This window comes from Lethenteron reissneri, chromosome 68, assembly GCF_015708825.2.
Source record: "Lethenteron reissneri isolate LAM-NWPU_2019-01 chromosome 68, ASM1570882v1, whole genome shotgun sequence".
Lineage (NCBI taxonomy): Eukaryota > Metazoa > Chordata > Hyperoartia > Petromyzontiformes > Petromyzontidae > Lethenteron > Lethenteron reissneri.
In genome coordinates, this window is record NC_083846.1 from 3,575,140 (window position 1) to 3,591,963 (window position 16,824).

The 16,824-nt window shown below is 46.6% G+C and overlaps 1 protein-coding gene across 2 annotated transcripts; it reads left to right on the plus strand.

The window, feature by feature from the left end:
• The first annotated feature begins 5 nt into the window (after positions 1–5).
• LOC133360387 (nucleolar protein dao-5-like) lies at positions 6–16,046 on the plus strand. 2 transcript variants are annotated; one of them, XM_061579088.1, is made up of 8 exons: positions 6–176; positions 3,767–3,816; positions 6,783–6,879; positions 7,299–7,921; positions 9,833–10,165; positions 11,491–11,715; positions 12,947–13,027; positions 15,603–16,046. In XM_061579088.1, exons 1-8 carry the CDS (start codon positions 163–165, stop codon positions 15,788–15,790), a joined length of 1,611 nt encoding a protein of 536 aa, XP_061435072.1. In that variant the 5' UTR covers positions 6–162; the 3' UTR covers positions 15,791–16,046. The 2 variants fall into 2 exon arrangements, with proteins under 2 accessions (XP_061435072.1, XP_061435073.1); XM_061579089.1 differs by having other exon boundaries at positions 9,836–10,165.
• Positions 16,047–16,824: the final 778 nt, after the last annotated feature.

Sequence of the window (16,824 nt, forward strand, 5' to 3'; positions counted from 1 at the left end):
TTTTCCCGCCAAAAGTGACGGCGGTCCTTGTGGGCGGCCCGAGGCACAGTAAATTAGCGTTAATAACAAAAACATAATATTATGAATTAATCAATTGTAATTTAGTGTTTTTGAGGTAAATATGTAGGCCACCTTTCCGATCCGTGTCAAAGTTATGAGAAAATGCCACCACCTCGGTACGATGCATTTGTTGAATATATTTACTGTACTGCAGTATGTACATTATTCTGCGCAACATATGTAGTTGTTAAAGACTCGCTGAAGTTAACTTGTGTTTTGTCTGAGCAAATGACAAATATGAAGCGCCGTGTTTTGCGATATTCAGTAAATTAATGCAATTTTATCAACTTGTTATATCTGTAGTGAGTGTTGTGTTACGTGCCAAAATTTCCGCGCTATAAAGTAAGAATACAATTATAAAGCAGCTGTAATATCATGGTTAATGTTCATAATTCAAACTGCTGTTGTGGATTGCAGGTTACAGAGCAGGTTTCGTGATACTAATAGGGTTTTCCCCTTTTTTCTGGCAACAAAACTGACACCTTTTGCAAGGAATCATGCTCACATTAACCACAATACTTGCGGTCAAATGCAAAGCTGTCTCTGGTGTGGACCAATCAGTTTCAAAGACAATGCATACATTATCAGAGTATTGTTTTTGTTTGCATTTGACTGCAAGTATTGTGGTTAATGTGAGCATGATTCCTTGCAAAAGGTGTCAGTTTTGTTGCCAGAAAAAAAGGGGAAAAACCCTATTAGTATATTTTGGTACTGGCAAAGGAGGTCCCATGAGATTTCGTGATTTTTAGTAAACATCAGCAATGAGTAGTCAATACCAAACATAGACCCTTTAATTACTATTGACACACCGGTTTACCTGAGCCACATTAAATTATTTATTTTTTTAAACGGACCTGATTGGGGGGTGTGTGGGTTTTGTGCCTTAATTGCTCACCAGCAAGCCATAGGTGGGCCACGGTGGCTATGAGATGTTAACTACCTCGCCTGGTGCACAGGAGGTCGTGGGTTCGATCCCTTCACTGACGCTTGCTGCTGTGTATTTGAAGCTTTCGTCTCATCATCATCATCACGGTGGCTATGAGATGTTAACTACCTCGCCAGGTCTACAGGAGGTCGTGGGTTCGATCCCTTCACTGACACCTGCTGCTGTATATTTGAAGCTTTCGTCTCATCATCATCACGGTGGCTAGGAGATGTTAACTACCTCGCCTGGTCTATAGGAGGTCGTGGGTTCGATCCTGACCCTAACGCCTGCTGCTGCTGTATTTTTAGAGTTTGCGTGTCTCTCTCTCATCAGATGTTGACTACCTCGCCTGGTACGCAGGAGGTCGTGGGTTTGACCCTGACGCCTGCTGTATATTTGGAGTTTGCGTCTCTCATCATCATCATCACGGTGGCTAGGAGATGTTAACTACCTCGCCTGGTACACAGGAGGTCGTGGGTTCGATCCTGACCCTGATGCCTGCTGTATTTTTAGAGTTTGCGTGTCTCTCTCTCATCAGATGTTAACTACCTCGCCTGGTACACAGGAGGTCGTGGGTTCGACCCTTACGCCTGCTGCTGCTGTATATTTGGAGTTTTCGTGTCTCTCTCATCATCATCACGGTGGCTAGGAGATGTTAACTACCTCGCCTGGTGTGCAGGAGGTCGTGGGTTCGATCCCAACCCTGACGCCTGCTGCTGTATATTTGGAGTTTGCGTTTCTCATCATCATCACGGTGGCTAGGAGATGTTAACTACCTCGCCTGGTGTACAGGAGGTCGTGGGTTCGATCCTGACCCTGACGCCTGCTATATTTTTTGAGTTTGCGTGTCTCTCTCTCATCAGATGTTGACTACCTCGCCTGGTGTACAGGAGGTTGTGGGTTCGACCCTGACGCCTGCTGCTGTATATTTGGAGTTTGCGTCTCTCATCATCATCACGGTGGCTATGAGATGTTAACTACCTCGCCTGATACACAGGAGGTCGTGGGTTCGACCCTGACGCCTGCTGCTGTATATTTGGAGTTTGCGTGTCTCTCTCCATGGTCACGTGGATTTGTCTCTGGTTTTTCCCTTCACATTTAGAATCAACGTGCGTTCAGAGTGTTTGGCTGCTGCCGCTATAAAAGTGCACGTGATGATGATAATCCACATTCGTTGAGTTGTCATTTGTGATATCCAGGTCGCTCCTGAAAAAGAGCTACACAGTAGTAGTAATCACATACCTGCATTTCCCATAAATATTCTAAATTCCTCTTGATATGCAAATTCTTTTGTCAAGGCGCCCTTCCCTCCTTCCAACCCAGCTTAGATATACGCTCCAAGCGTGGTGCTGTTTCATTCAGACGCTGTCTCCCCGACAGACCTGGTCTTCACCTGAGGACGGCTGCTTGCGTTGTGGCCGAAACGTCGTGAGAATTATTTTATTATGTTTTATTTTTATTTTTTTATTACTTCCCTTCTACGTGACTTTACCGAAAGAACCAAGAAGAAGAGCTACACAGCTTAGTGGGGCCATACCGGGTAAAATAGAATAAAACGTTTATACTCTTTGGTTCTTTCGGTAAAGTCACGTTGTTAGAAATAAAATAAAACAAACCACGACGTTTCGATTGCAACACAAGCAATCTTCATCAGAATAACCATATCGAAAATTAAGTATTGAGGAAAATTAGTCACACCGAGATCTCAAAACTCCCTAAAACCTGGGGATGTTTTGGTTTTACTTATTGCAAGCCATGCCCGTCCCAAAATGCAGCACTGCCTTGAAAATTACTCCTGAGACTTTGACGCTTTCACGAGTAAATGAACAAAATTAACTCTAGATAGATTTACCTCCGTATGATGAGCCAATTCTACAGAATGTGCCCATCGGCTGTCTCATTGTTTAATGTCTTCTTGAAGTGACCGGTTGAGGTGCTACTGCCATTCACGAGGGAGCAGCAGCCTAGAATGAAACCAGCCCACGCTTAAGATGCTTATAATTCACTTAATTTTCATCTGCCCACAGGAAGTTTGAACGTCCATAATAAGCAAAAGGAAGGTAAAATACTACAACTGGGGTGTGGGTGGTTAAGTTAATATCTCTGGAGCTTCCCCCTCCCTTTGATGCTGCTAATCCTGCATAATGCACGGGCATACTATGACTTTAAACCCCCCGCCAAAGCTCTTACGCATTTCACAAGTAGTACTAATCGCATATCTGCATTTCCCATAAATATGCTAAAATTCCTCTTGATATGCAAATTATTTTGTCAAGGCGCTTTCCCCCCTCCAACCCAGCTTAGATAGACGCTCCAAGCTTGGTGGTGTGTCATTCAGACGCTGTCTCCCCGACAGACCTGGTCTTCACCTGAGGACGGCTGCGTTGTGTTCTGTTTTTATTATTTTATTATTTCCCTTCTACGCAGACTTTACCGAAAGAACCAAGAAGATGAATCCCTGCAGTCACGAAAGCTTTAAATCGAAAAAGGATGGGGATGGTTTAGTTGTATTTATTTGTGTTTCGGTGACTTGTTTATCTTTATTGTACGTTGCACTAGTGTCGTGTTTTTGTCCTGTTTGTTGTTGGAACTTTCTTACCCCGTGCCCCTTACTGGACATTTGTGAAAACAAGAGCTTCATAGCTCATCGGATTTTTTCTGTGTAAATAAATATGGCGAATTCGAATTTGTCCTGGCGGATGATAGGCGACGTTGTACTGTCGTGCGCACAATGTTATTTTCAACTTGGCAAAAAACCACTCGTGTCTTTATTCCCTACAGATCCAGGCCAGTGTTGGACTATTCATCGTTCGGGGAACTGGATGGCGATGGTGAGTGACGGTTGTCATCCACTCCCATCAACTCCACCAACATTTAAGTCATTCGCTCGCTCGCTCGCTCTCACTCACCCACTCAATCTTAATTTTGGAGCTTTCGTGACTGCAGGAATTACTCTTTGGTTCTTTCGGTAAAGTCACGTATAAAGATAAAATAATAAATTAAATAATAGTATACGACGTTTCGATTGCAACCCAAGCAATCGTCATCAGGTATAAAAGAAATAGCAACAAAAATCTAACCAGAAAACTATAGACAGACATACAAGCAGACAGATATCACAAAGATACACAGAGATAGAACACACATCGGCACACAGAGAGAGAATGTCTCTGTGACGAGGCCTTAAATAGAGAGAGGGGGTGGGGGCGGAGAGAGGGAGGGGCCAGAGAAAAAATTAGCATGTCAATGGGTAGGACGACGGGCGGCAAGGTACGCAAGCTTGAAAATTAGGAGAGCGGGAGAAAGACACACTAAATTAAATAACCTAGCAAAATATCGAAATGTAATGTAATGCAACACAGAGAGTCGGTCAACACACAATTAACGCATAGCCTGGTTGAATACGTATTTCATAGATTGCTAAGTTAGAAGTTAAGTGTGAAATTTGAAAGACACAAACACGAAGATCGATACACAGGCACACAATGTCCTAATATTGGGAATGTCGTCGGGGGATCTTAAATGTCCACTCTGAAGTGTTATTATGGTTTATACACACATGCAATTAATAACCAGGGTGGCCGCTGGATTCGAACTGTGACCCTCTGCAACTATCGGAGAACGTGCTGCCGCTAGGCCATGTTACCACACCATGCAAACTCCCACCACCCAATACAATATTGCATACGCAATCATAATAATCAGTTGATTTAACTTTTAATAAAAAGTCCTTAACGAGTCTATTCGTAAATGATTATCCGTGGATCCTGCGTACAATGTTTTACACTAACCCAGTGAAATTAATTCACGTGAGAATGAACGATTGCTGTTGTTTATCGTCTTTAAGGTCACCGTGCTGTTTTGGAAACGTTTCCGTTTCTCGTGGGAAATTGACCGTGGGATATTTTTTTGTTCATCCACTCTGCGCCAAAATAGTTTTGGCTTGGGCTAATTTCTGTGCTGTTGTCGAGCACGATTGTTTACCTTGGACGGTAAGATGTGAACCGGTGTTACAAAAGCTTCGGGGAATTTGTTGAGTCTCTTAAACTCCTGATTAGCACGGTTGGCTACGTACGGTGCGAAAGAAGTTCAACGTACATACATGCACCATTGGAACCTCATTTGCCAGTAAAAAATATGATAATTGTTTTTTTTATCCTTCCATCTGGCAACAAAACTGACACCTTTTTTACAAGGAGTCATGTTTGCATAGACCACAATACCTGCTGATAATGTATGTACTGTCCTTGAAGTTGATTGGTCCACACCCGAGACAGCTTTCCTTAGAGCCTAGTCTTTTATGGTGTCGTGCACAATCTGGCGTCATCTGGTCCAACACCATGTGAGACTAGGCTTTTAATTTTATTTTTTACCTACGTGACTTTACCGAAAAAAACCTAAGAGTATGAATCCTTGCAGTCACGAAAGCTTCAAATCTAGAAATATCAGAGTTATGTTTTTTGTTTGCATTATGACTGCAGGTATTGTGGTCTATGCAAACATGACTCCTTGTAAAAAAGGTGTCAGTTTTGTTGCCGGATAAAAGGGTAAAAAAACAATTATCGTACATACATGCAGCCTCTAGATCACCTCCCTGCAGGTAAAGTCAAAAACTCAAAATGATGTCCTGCTCAAATGAAGCATTTGTGCTCATCTTCTATTTAACAACTCTGCAGAGTCAGTGGTGGATATTCCACCTTAGCATGGCAGGGCTGACCCGATCAATGGTACAACCACCTTTGACTTCTCAACAAAATGGTACTTCTTTTATCGGCTCTGGATGCATGATGGGCCGTGTCACCACCCCCCCCTCCCCCCCACTTAAACCTGGGTTTGAACTCGCAACCTTCTGAATGTCAGCAACCCGGCAAGGGTTTTTCCACCGGTCAGGTGAGACATTGTCATCAAACTCATCCACATTTATTAATTCCACATTTAAATCCATAACATGCAAGACGTTCGTCAACGTTCTTACGTAAAGTGTCGAGATTAAACACTGACTGCAATTCTAGATTTGAAGCTTTCGTGACTGCAAGGATTCATACTCTTAGTTTTTTCGGTAAAGTCACGTAGGTAAAAATGAAATTAAAATTAATAAAAGTAATAATAGAAATAAAATAATAAATCACGACGTTTCGGAGGCAACACAAGTATCAAGTGAGAAATCATCATCAGGTATGAAAACCACAGCAAGAAAATTGATGATGATTGCCTGTGTTGCAATCGAAACGTCGTGAGAGTTTTATTGTTTTATTTTATTATTTCCCTTCTACGTGACTTTACCGAAAGAGCCAAGAATAGGAATCCCTGCAGTCACGAAAGCTTTAAATCGAAAGATGCTCCCAGTACGTAGAATATCATTGCCATCTCTCTCTCATGTGTTAACAAGTATAACCCGTAAAAACAAAGTTTTTCACTATAAAGCCTTTATATGCGTGGCGGCTAGAGTCCTCTCGTCCTCTGGCTTGAGATGGCTGCCACCTATGGGTCAGATTATTGCATGGCAGCATTAAGCAATTGGTAATTAAATATAATATTTTTATCCTAAAAAGTGTAAAATTTTGGAAAAAAATTTTTCACGAACATTAATTGTCATGCACAATGAGTCTGTGTGCAAAATGTCAGCTCGATTGGATCACGGGAAGTGGGTTAAAAAACGACCGAAAGATTTGCACGGTCCTAAGCAAGCAAGTGAACTTAATATAAAGGATTTTAAAAAACGACGGTTCCACTTCGGGCAGGCATCGATTGCATCGTGCGCACGAGCGTGCGCGCGTCACTGCCGCTCTCTTCCCAGACGATGACTTCCGGATCCGCAAGGCCGCCCGTCCGGATAAGAAGCGGAGCCAGGAGGCGGCCGCGGGCAAGAGAAGGAAGAAACAGCAAGACGAGTGGTGAGACTCCCTTCTCAAGCCCTCGCTGCTAGGCACTAACGCCTCACTCGCACCAACGGCTCACACGTGCCCACTACCAACCATTTCCCCAACACCCCGCGTAGGCTATACCATCAGCACTGGGGGAGACAAAGGCAACCAGGCGTGGTACTGGTCGCACTGCCCCCCCTCATAGGTGTCCTGAATTGACCGTATATATTTCTGTCTATGTTGAACTTCTTTCGCACCGTACGTAGCCAACCGTGCTAATCGGAGGTGCGGGGGGGGAAGGACAACAAACCGAACACAAAAAGCAGTTCTAAAGAAATAAAGTTTTCAATCTCCATTTAAAAGTTGCGTAGCTCCAGCGGCACTCGCCCCAAACAGCCAGTGTGGGCTACACGGGGGGGCCTTTGTCTTTGTTGCATGTGTGGGTCCAGCGCGCTACAGCTGTCGGATGAGCTGACCTACGAGCAGGAGCTGCAGGTGGCGCTGGCCCTGTCCATGCAGGAGAACACCGTCACCGCACCCGCCAGCCCGGCAGCAGAGGCCTCGACCCCAGCAGCCACCGAAGCGGTCTCGAACCCTGACCCGCCCAACCGGGCAGCCGCGGCTCAAAACACTTTGGTTGCCGCACAGGATGACCCCGGCACACCCATTCCTCCGACGGCCACCGCCGCTGCTGCTGCTCCTCCGAGCCCAGAGCAGCTGCTGGCGCTATCGGACAAGCCGAGTTCCGGGTCCCCCCTGGCATTGGCCGAGCCGTCGGCCAGCGATCGGCGAATGCTTTCGCCACCATTGCACGACGAGCCAGAGACGCCCGCGGTGAAGGGAGGATGCTCCGAGGGAGAGGAGGGCCGCGTCGGTCTGCGGCCAGAGTCGGCGACGGCCTGCGAGCCCGGAACCGGCCTAGGCGAGGAAGCCGCGGAGAGCGGGCCGCAAGCGACCGGTGATTGCGGAACCGCGACGACGCCGCCGCCGGCAACGACACTTTCAGCGTCAGCATCATCGTTGACGGTGCCAGAAGAGCTCCACGATAGGGGGAAACAGCCAGAGGCCCTAGGTGGGTGCAGCTGTGCGGCAGTGATGGAACCGATGCGTTGGTTCATCGATTAACATTGGCGAGCGGAAATCCACACAAACTGCGTCAAATGACAGGTGTAGCTTCTTGGTTCTTTCGGTAAAGTCACTTTACCGAAAGAACCAAGAAGATGAATCCCTGCAGTCACGAAAGCTTTAAATCGAGACAGGTGTAGCGTTAAATTTCGATTTAAAGTTTTCGTGACTGCAGGGATTCATCTTCTTGGTTCTTTCGGTAAAGTCACGTAGAAGGGAAGTAATAAATAATAAAAATAAAACATAATAAAATAATTCTCACGACGTTTCGGCCACAATGCAAGCAGCCGTCCTCAGGTGAAAACCAGGTCTGTCCTTCAGACGCTGTCGCCTCGACAGACCTGGTTTTCACCTGAGGACGGCTGCTTGCGTTGTGGCCGAAATGTCGTGAGAATTATTTTATTATGTTTTATTTTTATTATTTTATTACTTCCCTTCTACGCGACTTTACCGAAAGAACCAAGAAGAGGTGTAGCGCCTTGCAGACTTTACCACGAATAGTAAATCGCTTGGTTCCGTAGCCCTGTATTGGGATTTTGGGTCAACTCCATGAGCAAGTTTTTATTCACGTGGTAGGAAACTTGGAGCGCACGCATAACAACCCATGCATGAGAGGAGGGTAAAACTTAATCCCCGTCAGAGGTCGCAAACGGGTTTTGATTCCTTACCCCAGAGCCGGCCCAGCCACTAAGCGACCCTTGCAATTGCAAAGGGCCCCGTGGCCAGCAGAGGGCCCCCTAGAGTCACTGCTGGCTAGTGGGTGAAAAAAATCATACATCAAAGGGGCCTCCAACCAAATTTTGCTTAGGGCCCCCATAGGTCTAGGGCCGGTTCTGCCTTACCCGTATCCGTACCCGGCCGCACCAGGTTCGCAAACGGGTACCCGTACCCGGCCGTACCCGTACCCTACCCGTACCCGGCCGGGTACTGGTAGGGTACGGGTATCGGGTACCTGATTGCGACCTCTAGGATGAAGCCATGTTGCAGGCGTGGGTGGGTTGATTCTAGGAACTTGAATTGTGAGAAGAGACAAGACGTTGAGAAATGAGTGACAAACGGTTAGTCACCAGTGACTCACGGCCTACCCGTACCCGACCGCACCAGGGTTGCAAACGGGTACCCGTACCCGTACCCAGCCAGGTACGGGTAGCCGGGTATCGGGTAGGGTACGGGTATCGGGTACCCGGTTGCGACCTCTGATCCCCGTACAGATGCTAATTAATCTACTTGCTGGCAAGCCAGGAGATGGCAGGTGGGATTTTCACGAATCGGCGTGTGGTCCACAAACCCTCACTGCCTCCACAGTGCTGGGTTACAGGCCACGTGCAGCAAAGCCACCAGCTCAGTGTATCAGTAATGAGAATAGTCTACCACCTACTTCTCTCCGTAAAAACACAGCCAGTTCATTCTCTCCTAACCCTTTCCCGTCACGAGGTGTCTGCCATTTGCAGGGTGTGGGTCTCGTTCACCGATGAATCTCGTAACTCGCGAGCGGTTCAGAGTTCATTTTATTTAGAGGGGCGTAACGCAGTTGCTTTTAAAGACATTGCACTCGCTGCAGAGAACCGTAGCGACACGACCGCGTTTTAGGATAGCTGGCGCCAAACTGCCGCACGCCCTCTTGGCATGGGCCTTGTGGGAGTCTAGGTGATGATGAAGTTATTTGAAATTTTTCTTTCGGTTCCATTCCGATGGCATAAATGGAATCGGAAGAAAAACTGACGACGCACACGTACGTCATCGGAATGGGACATGGTTAAGTGTAAATTACACATCACAGACTGTTCCGGTGGTGGATTCGGTTCGAAACCGGTTACAAATGGAAGATTTTCACTCCCCCTTTTTTTTTTACTCCCAGCAGAGTGCGACACGTCGGAGAGCGCCGCGCGCGCGTCTGGCAAAGGCCAAGCCAAACGCAGGAGCAAGGCCAAGGTCCTCCCTTCCACATCGCCCCCGGCGCACGATCCTGCCGTCACCCCGTCTCCAGCGGCGGCTTCGCCCGTCACGGAGGCGGCGCCCAGCAAGGGGAAATCTCGCAAGAAGGCGCCGGCGGCGGCGGCGGTGGAAAAACCTGTCAAGAAAAGAGTCAAGTCGAAGGCGAAGGGCAGCGCTGCCCTAGAGCAGCCGGCGCAGGTTGGCGCCCCTCCACCTCCTCCGCCACAAGCGGCTGTGCCTCCGCAAGACGCGAACGGTGATTTCTTACTCACGGCCTCTTTTGTTTCACTGCACGACCGAGCCGCGACGGGGGGCTGTGCCAAGCCAACCAGGCTCGGCTCAGAATATCAGAATCAGAACACATTCCTGCTGCGGAGGGAGCTGGTAGGAACGTTGGGTTGCTCGGTCAATGGCCAGGGTCAACGGCGGCGTGGTGTATTCCGCAAATATGGCCGACTGTGAGGGCGGGCACAAGCCGGCGTGAGTAGGTTAAACGTTGAGTTTTATAAGGGCACCACGGGGTGACCAGCCCCTCCCCACCCAGCCCCACCCCTCCCACCCCCCACCCAGCCCCACCCTCCCCACCCAGCCCCACCCTCCCCACCCTCCCCACCCAGCCCCTCCCCTCCCCACCCAGCCTCACCCCCCCCACAACCCCCATCCTCCCCTCTCCACCCAGCCCCTCCCCACCCAGCTCCTCCCCACCCTCCCCTCTCTACCCAGCCCCACCCCTCCCATTTTTGGTTGCACGACGGACGGACGGACACAATAATCCCCTGTGGGCTGGTGGAACCAGGTGAATCCTACCAGTAATGTTTATTTAGACTGGAGGAATTTTTTTCACAGATGTCCAGTCGGGGCAGGTCAGAACGTTGCAACAACAAACGATACAAACAGACGAGAGGAGTGCAAAGTGTAGGAAAGGTAAACTAATCACTTTAAAAAATATATACAACTAAAACTAAACCATTTTTTTACCTTACCAGGTTCAATTACACGGAAATATTGTTTGGGTCTTTCGGTAAAGTCACGCAGATAGGTTCAAAGAAAATAACAAAAAACTACGACGTTTCGATCGTCATCCTGATGGCGGCCGCTTGTGTTGCGATCGAAACGTCGTAGTTTTTATTTATAATTTTCTTTGAACCTATCTACGTGACTTTACCGAAAGTTTTGATTTAAAGCTTTCGTGACTGCAGGGATTCATCTTCTTGGTTCTTTCGGTAAAGTCACGTAGAAGCGAAGTAATAAAATAATAAAAATAAAACATAATAAAATAATTCTCACGACGTTTCGTGAGAATTATTTGATTATGTTTTATTTTTATTATTTTATTACTTCCCTTCTACGTGACTTTACCGAAAGAACCAAAAAGATTTACCGAAAGTCCCAAACAATATGAATTCCTGCAGTCACGAAAGCTTTACGGTCAAGATTTGACACTGAGATAATTAAGCTTATTTTTCAGAAGCTGCCACTGCAGAACCCGAGCCGTGCCGTTGATGTCACGCGCAGCGAACGAGTCGAGACACGTTTGCTGAGCGACGCCGCGATTTAACTCGCCGTGTTTTCCAAGCGCAGGCGTGACCGCAGATGTCGCTTCCGAAGCGGCTCCGGACCCATCCGCAAGCGCGGCCGTGGCCGACGACGGGGCAACCGACAACGCCGGTGCCTCTGACCACAGCGCGTCGCTCAAGAAGAACAAGAAGGCCAAGACGAGCAAGCCGGTGGGCACGGCACGACCCACGGTGGTCACGCTGCAGCAGATCAGCGGCGGCGGAGCGAACCAGGAGGGCACTGATGCCGGTGAGCAGCGGCGGTCACATTAATAAGAATTCCTGTTCTCGGTTCTTTCGGTAAAGTCACGTAGAAGGGAAATAATAAAATGATAAAAATATAAAACGATAAAAATTCTCACGACGTTTCGACCGCAACACAAGCAATCATCATCAGGCGTGAAATCCAAGAAAATGTGAAAATTTTGTTCAACAGTTTAGTAAATGTATTGAGTTCAATACAGAGCTAACAGCTCACCGTCTTCACACGCATCTGAAATTCCATCTGTAGTCAGACGAGAATATCAGTGTTACTTCACTACTTTTCAAAGGGGGGGGGGGCACTTCCGCCGATAAGACATCAAATTTCGATTTAAAGCTTTCATGACTGCAGGGATTCATCTTCTTGGTTATTTCGGTAAAGTCACGTAGAAGGGAAATAATAAAATGATAAAAATATAAAACAATAAAAATTTTCACGACGTTTCGAGCCACTCTCTATTTAAGGCCTCGACACCGAGGCGTTGTGTCTCTGTGTGTCTCTCTCTGTGTGTCTCTGTGTCTATGTTGTGTGTCTCTCTCTGTGTGTCTCTGTGTTGTCTCTCTCTGCTTGTGTCTCTGTGTCTACGTGTGTGTCTCTCTCGCTCTGTGTCTCTGTGTTGTCTCTCTCTGCTTGTGTGTCTGTTGTGTGTCTCTGTGTGTGTCTCTGTGTTGTCTCTCTCTGCTTGTGTACAGTCTGTCTGTGTGTCTATGTTGTGTGTCTCTCTGTGTTGTCTCTCTGCTTGTGTACAGTCTGTCTGTGTGTCTATCTTGCGTGTCTCTCTCTCTGTGTGTCTCTGTGTTGTCTCTCTCTCTGCTTGTGTCTGTCTGTCTGTGTGTTTATGTTGTGTGTCTCTCTCTGTGTCTCTGTGTTGTCTCTCTCTCTGCTTGTGTGTCTGTCTGTGTGTCTCCGTGTTTGTGTTTTGTCTCTCTCAAATTTAGCAATCTTTGGAAGAACGGAATCAACCAGGTAGGGTGTTGACTGTTGTGTTGGCCGACTCTCTGTGTTGTATTGCATGATATTTCTAAGTTTACTAGATTTGTTTTCTCATTCATTCTTACCTGATGACATTTGCTTGTGTTGCAATCGAAACGTCGTATTCTATTATTGAATTTATTTTCTTTCCACGTGACTTTACCGAACGAACCAAAGAGTTGTTAAGTGATGTTTGTGCGTCGCCCTGCTTGACTGCGCGAGCTCTCTCTCTCCTTGTGCGTTTCAGAAGCCGTCGCTGCTAACGGTAAGAAGAGCGCGGCGGTCAAACCAGCTGCTGCCAAAAGTCGGAAAATTCTACAGCCGGCAGGTAATAAATCCCGAGCTGTACTCCTTATCTGAGCAGGGCACAACTAAGCCTGTGGTTTCCACAGCCCAGACTGTGGTGTCAGTCACGGTGGTGAGACATTAACTACCTCGCTTGGTGTACATGAGGTCGTGGGGTCGATCTTGACGCCTGTATTTTTGGAGTTTGCATGTTCTTTCTGTGGTCGCATGGATTTTATTCATCGGGTCCTTTGGTTTTCCCCTCCGCGTTTAGAATCAACAAGCGTTGAAAGTATTTGGCTGCTACTATAAATTTCCACAGCGTAAGCCACTTCATAGAGCTATCATTGTGATGGCCTTACTTAGTAAAATAAAAAATATCTTGGTTTTAGTTTTGATATCTGCATCTGCGGCCCGTTCTCTAACACGGGCCGGTGAACTGCTTTACTTATGGACAGCAGTTGGCAAAACATTTGGAATACTTAAAAAAAATCCATTTAAGTTTAACAACCAATATTATCCATACTCTTTGGTCCTTTCGGTAAAGTCACGTAGGTATAAAATAAAATTAATCGCGACGTTTCGGGCGCAACACAAGCGTCCGTCATCAGGTGGGAAAGCATGATCTGAAATAAAAAACATAGTTTAGTTTCAACAGTTTAGTAAATGTATTGAGTTCAATACAGAGCTAACAGCTCACCGTCTTCACACGCATCTGAAATTCCATCTGTACTCAGACGAGAATATCAGTGTTACTTCACTACTTTTGAAAGGGGGGGGGGGCCCACTTCCGCCGATAAGACATCATCAAATTTCGATTTAAAGCTTTCGTGACTGCAGGGATTCATCTTCTTGGTTCTTTCGGTAAAGTCACGTAGAAGGGAAATAATAAAATAATAAATACATTTATAGAGGACGGCTGCTTGCGTTGTGGCGGAAACGTCGTGAGAATTGTATTTTATTATGTTTTATTATTTTATTATTTCCCTTCTACGTGACTTTACCGAAAGAACCAAGAAGAAGACATCATCGGTGCGAGAGCAGCCACACCATTTGAAACAGTCGGGGGTAGCACGACGCTGATGGGGGGGGGGGGGCAGTGTTTAAAATTTTTGTCTATTGTCGGGGGCCGTACGTCAGAGGCCGCCAGTGACCCCGTGTGTGCATGGGAAGGATATTCTGACGGGCTTTGAAGCATGTAATCTTATGCTTTTAAGATAAACGTAAAAAAATAAATGTCACATAAATGAGAGCGTGGCATGAGTAGGGAGTGTTTGATGAGCATGGCGTCCAAAGGCACAGGTTCACTGAATTCTATACAACAGATGAGCACAGAACTGCATTAGCTGTTGATATGCTAGACCACATACGCATGCCATCTTCGACCACACGCAGATTCATTGGCTTGCAAAGTGTTTCGGTCACACTTTTTCTTGGTTCTCACCATTTATATTATTGTGATGGAAGAGTAGGCCAAAATTACTCTGTAGTGAGGCTCTCCATAGCTCCCTCTGATGGTGGCTTATCCACCAACAGTGGCATGAGCAAGACATTGCATAGCTGCACCTTCATCTCATAAAAACACATTCCTGCGGAGGGAGCTGGTAGGAACGTTGGGTTGCTCGGTCAATAGCCAGGGTCAACGGCGGCGTGGTGTATTCCGCAAATATGCCCGACTGTGAGGGCGGGCACAAGCCGGCGTGAGTAGGTTAAACGTTGAGTTTTATAAGGGCACCACAGGGTGACCAGCCCCTCCCCACCCAGCCCCACCCCACCATCCCCTACCCTCCCCACCCAGCCACTCCCCACCTAGCCCCTCCCTCCCCACCCAGCCCCTCCCCACCCTCCCCTCTCCAACCATCCCCACCCCTCTCATTTTTGGATGCACAACGGACGGACACAATAATCCCCTGTGGGCTGGTGTAACCAGGAGGTTCCTACCAGTATCATGCATTTGTTCGGGTAACCAGAAGCCAATGCAGCTTGGCCGAGCACTGGACGGACATGGTCGGAACTTGCAGTACCCGTCACGACACGTGCCAAAGAAATTTGTGCACGCTGCAGCTTGAGATGACGCCAAAATGTCGGCTATGTCGCAACTCTCTCCGCCCCCTCTCTCTAAGGCCTCGACACAGAGGCGTGGTTTCTCTGTGTGCCTATGTTTATCTCTCTCTATGTATCTCTGTGATATCTGTCTGCTTATATGTCTGTCTATATGTCTCTGGTTCTGTGTTTTATCTCTCTCTCAAATTTAGCATTCTCAGGAAGAACGTAATCAACCAGGTAGGGTGATGACCGTAATGTTATCCGACTCTCTGTTGTATTACATTACATTTCTAAGTATACTAGATTTGTGTTTCTATTTCATTTATACCTGATGATGATTGCTTGTGTTGCAATCGAAACGTCGTATGCTAGTATTTAATTCATTACTTTCTCTTTACACGTCACTTTACCGAAAGAACCAAAGAGTAATTCCTGCAGTCACGAAAGCTCCAATTTAAGTTTGCAACTTAAGTGGTCGAATGTGTGTCGAATGTGTGTCGTAGAAAATTGCAATTGTTGAGCTGGAAGCGGCACCGCCATCGTAACATTCTGCTGTGCCAACCCCCCCCCAGTTGCTACAGCGGGACGGGGGCTGGGCTCCCCACGGTGCCGAGGGGCCGAAGCGTCATCGGGAACTCCCGTGGGAGCGACCGGAGCGGCGGCCGCCTTGGCTCGCTCGCCAGGAGGCATAACCCTGCGCCTGGGCCTGTCGCGGTTCGCTCGGATCAAGCCCCTGCACCCGACGCTGCCACCAGAGTAGAGACGTCCTGCCGGGATCGGACAACGCCGGGATCGGTCCAAGTGGATCAGCTGTATTTGGTTAATGTCACCAGAACCAGCTGTATTTGGTTAATGTCACCAGAACCAGCTGTATTTGGTTAATGTCACCAGAACCAGCTGTATTTGGTTAATGTCACCAGAACCAGCTGCATTTTGGTTAAATTTACGAGAACAAGCTGTATTGGATAAATTCTAGATTTGAAGCTTTCGTGACTGCAAGGATTCATACTCTTAGTTCCTTCGGTAAAGTCACGTAGGTAAAAAATGAAATTAAAATTAATAAAAAGAAAAATAATTTTATAGTTTTTTTTTATTAATTTTAATTTCATTTTTTACAGTGATTTTTTTTATTTTTTTATTTTTTAGTTTATTAATTTTAATTTCATTTTTTACCTACGTGACTTTACCGAAAGAACTAAGAGTATGTATTGGATAAGTTCACCAGAATCGGCAGCATTGGTTAAGTTCACCAGAGATGGGGTGCATTGGAGTAAGGTCAATAGAATCTGTTTTAGTTATATTCGTTAGGATCACTGGAAGTGGTTAAGGTTCACCAGAATCGGCTATATCGGTTAAAGTTTACCGTAAATAAGCTGCATTGTTTTAAATTTCGATTTAAAGCTTTCGTGACTGCAGGGATTCATATTATTGGTTCTTTTGGTAAAGTCACGTAGAAGGGAATAATAAAATAATAATAAAAAGAACCAAGAATATGCAATGTTTTAATTCATAAGGATCGGCCGTATTGGTTAACTTATTTACCCAAGAAAGCCTGATTGAGTCTGGAATAAAACAATGCATACGAGATAACGTTAAAAATAAAATCTGTAAAGATGGATTCATGAACCACATTGCTATACTTACATCTCCTGGCCTACTTGTACCTCGGTGGGTTTGGGAGTTGCAGGAATTTGCGTGACCCACCTACCCTTGCCACCAAAGCGCTGGATCAGAGGCGACAGCTTCATCGGTTAAATGTTTACCGATTCTTGTGATGTTGACATTCGCCAAGGA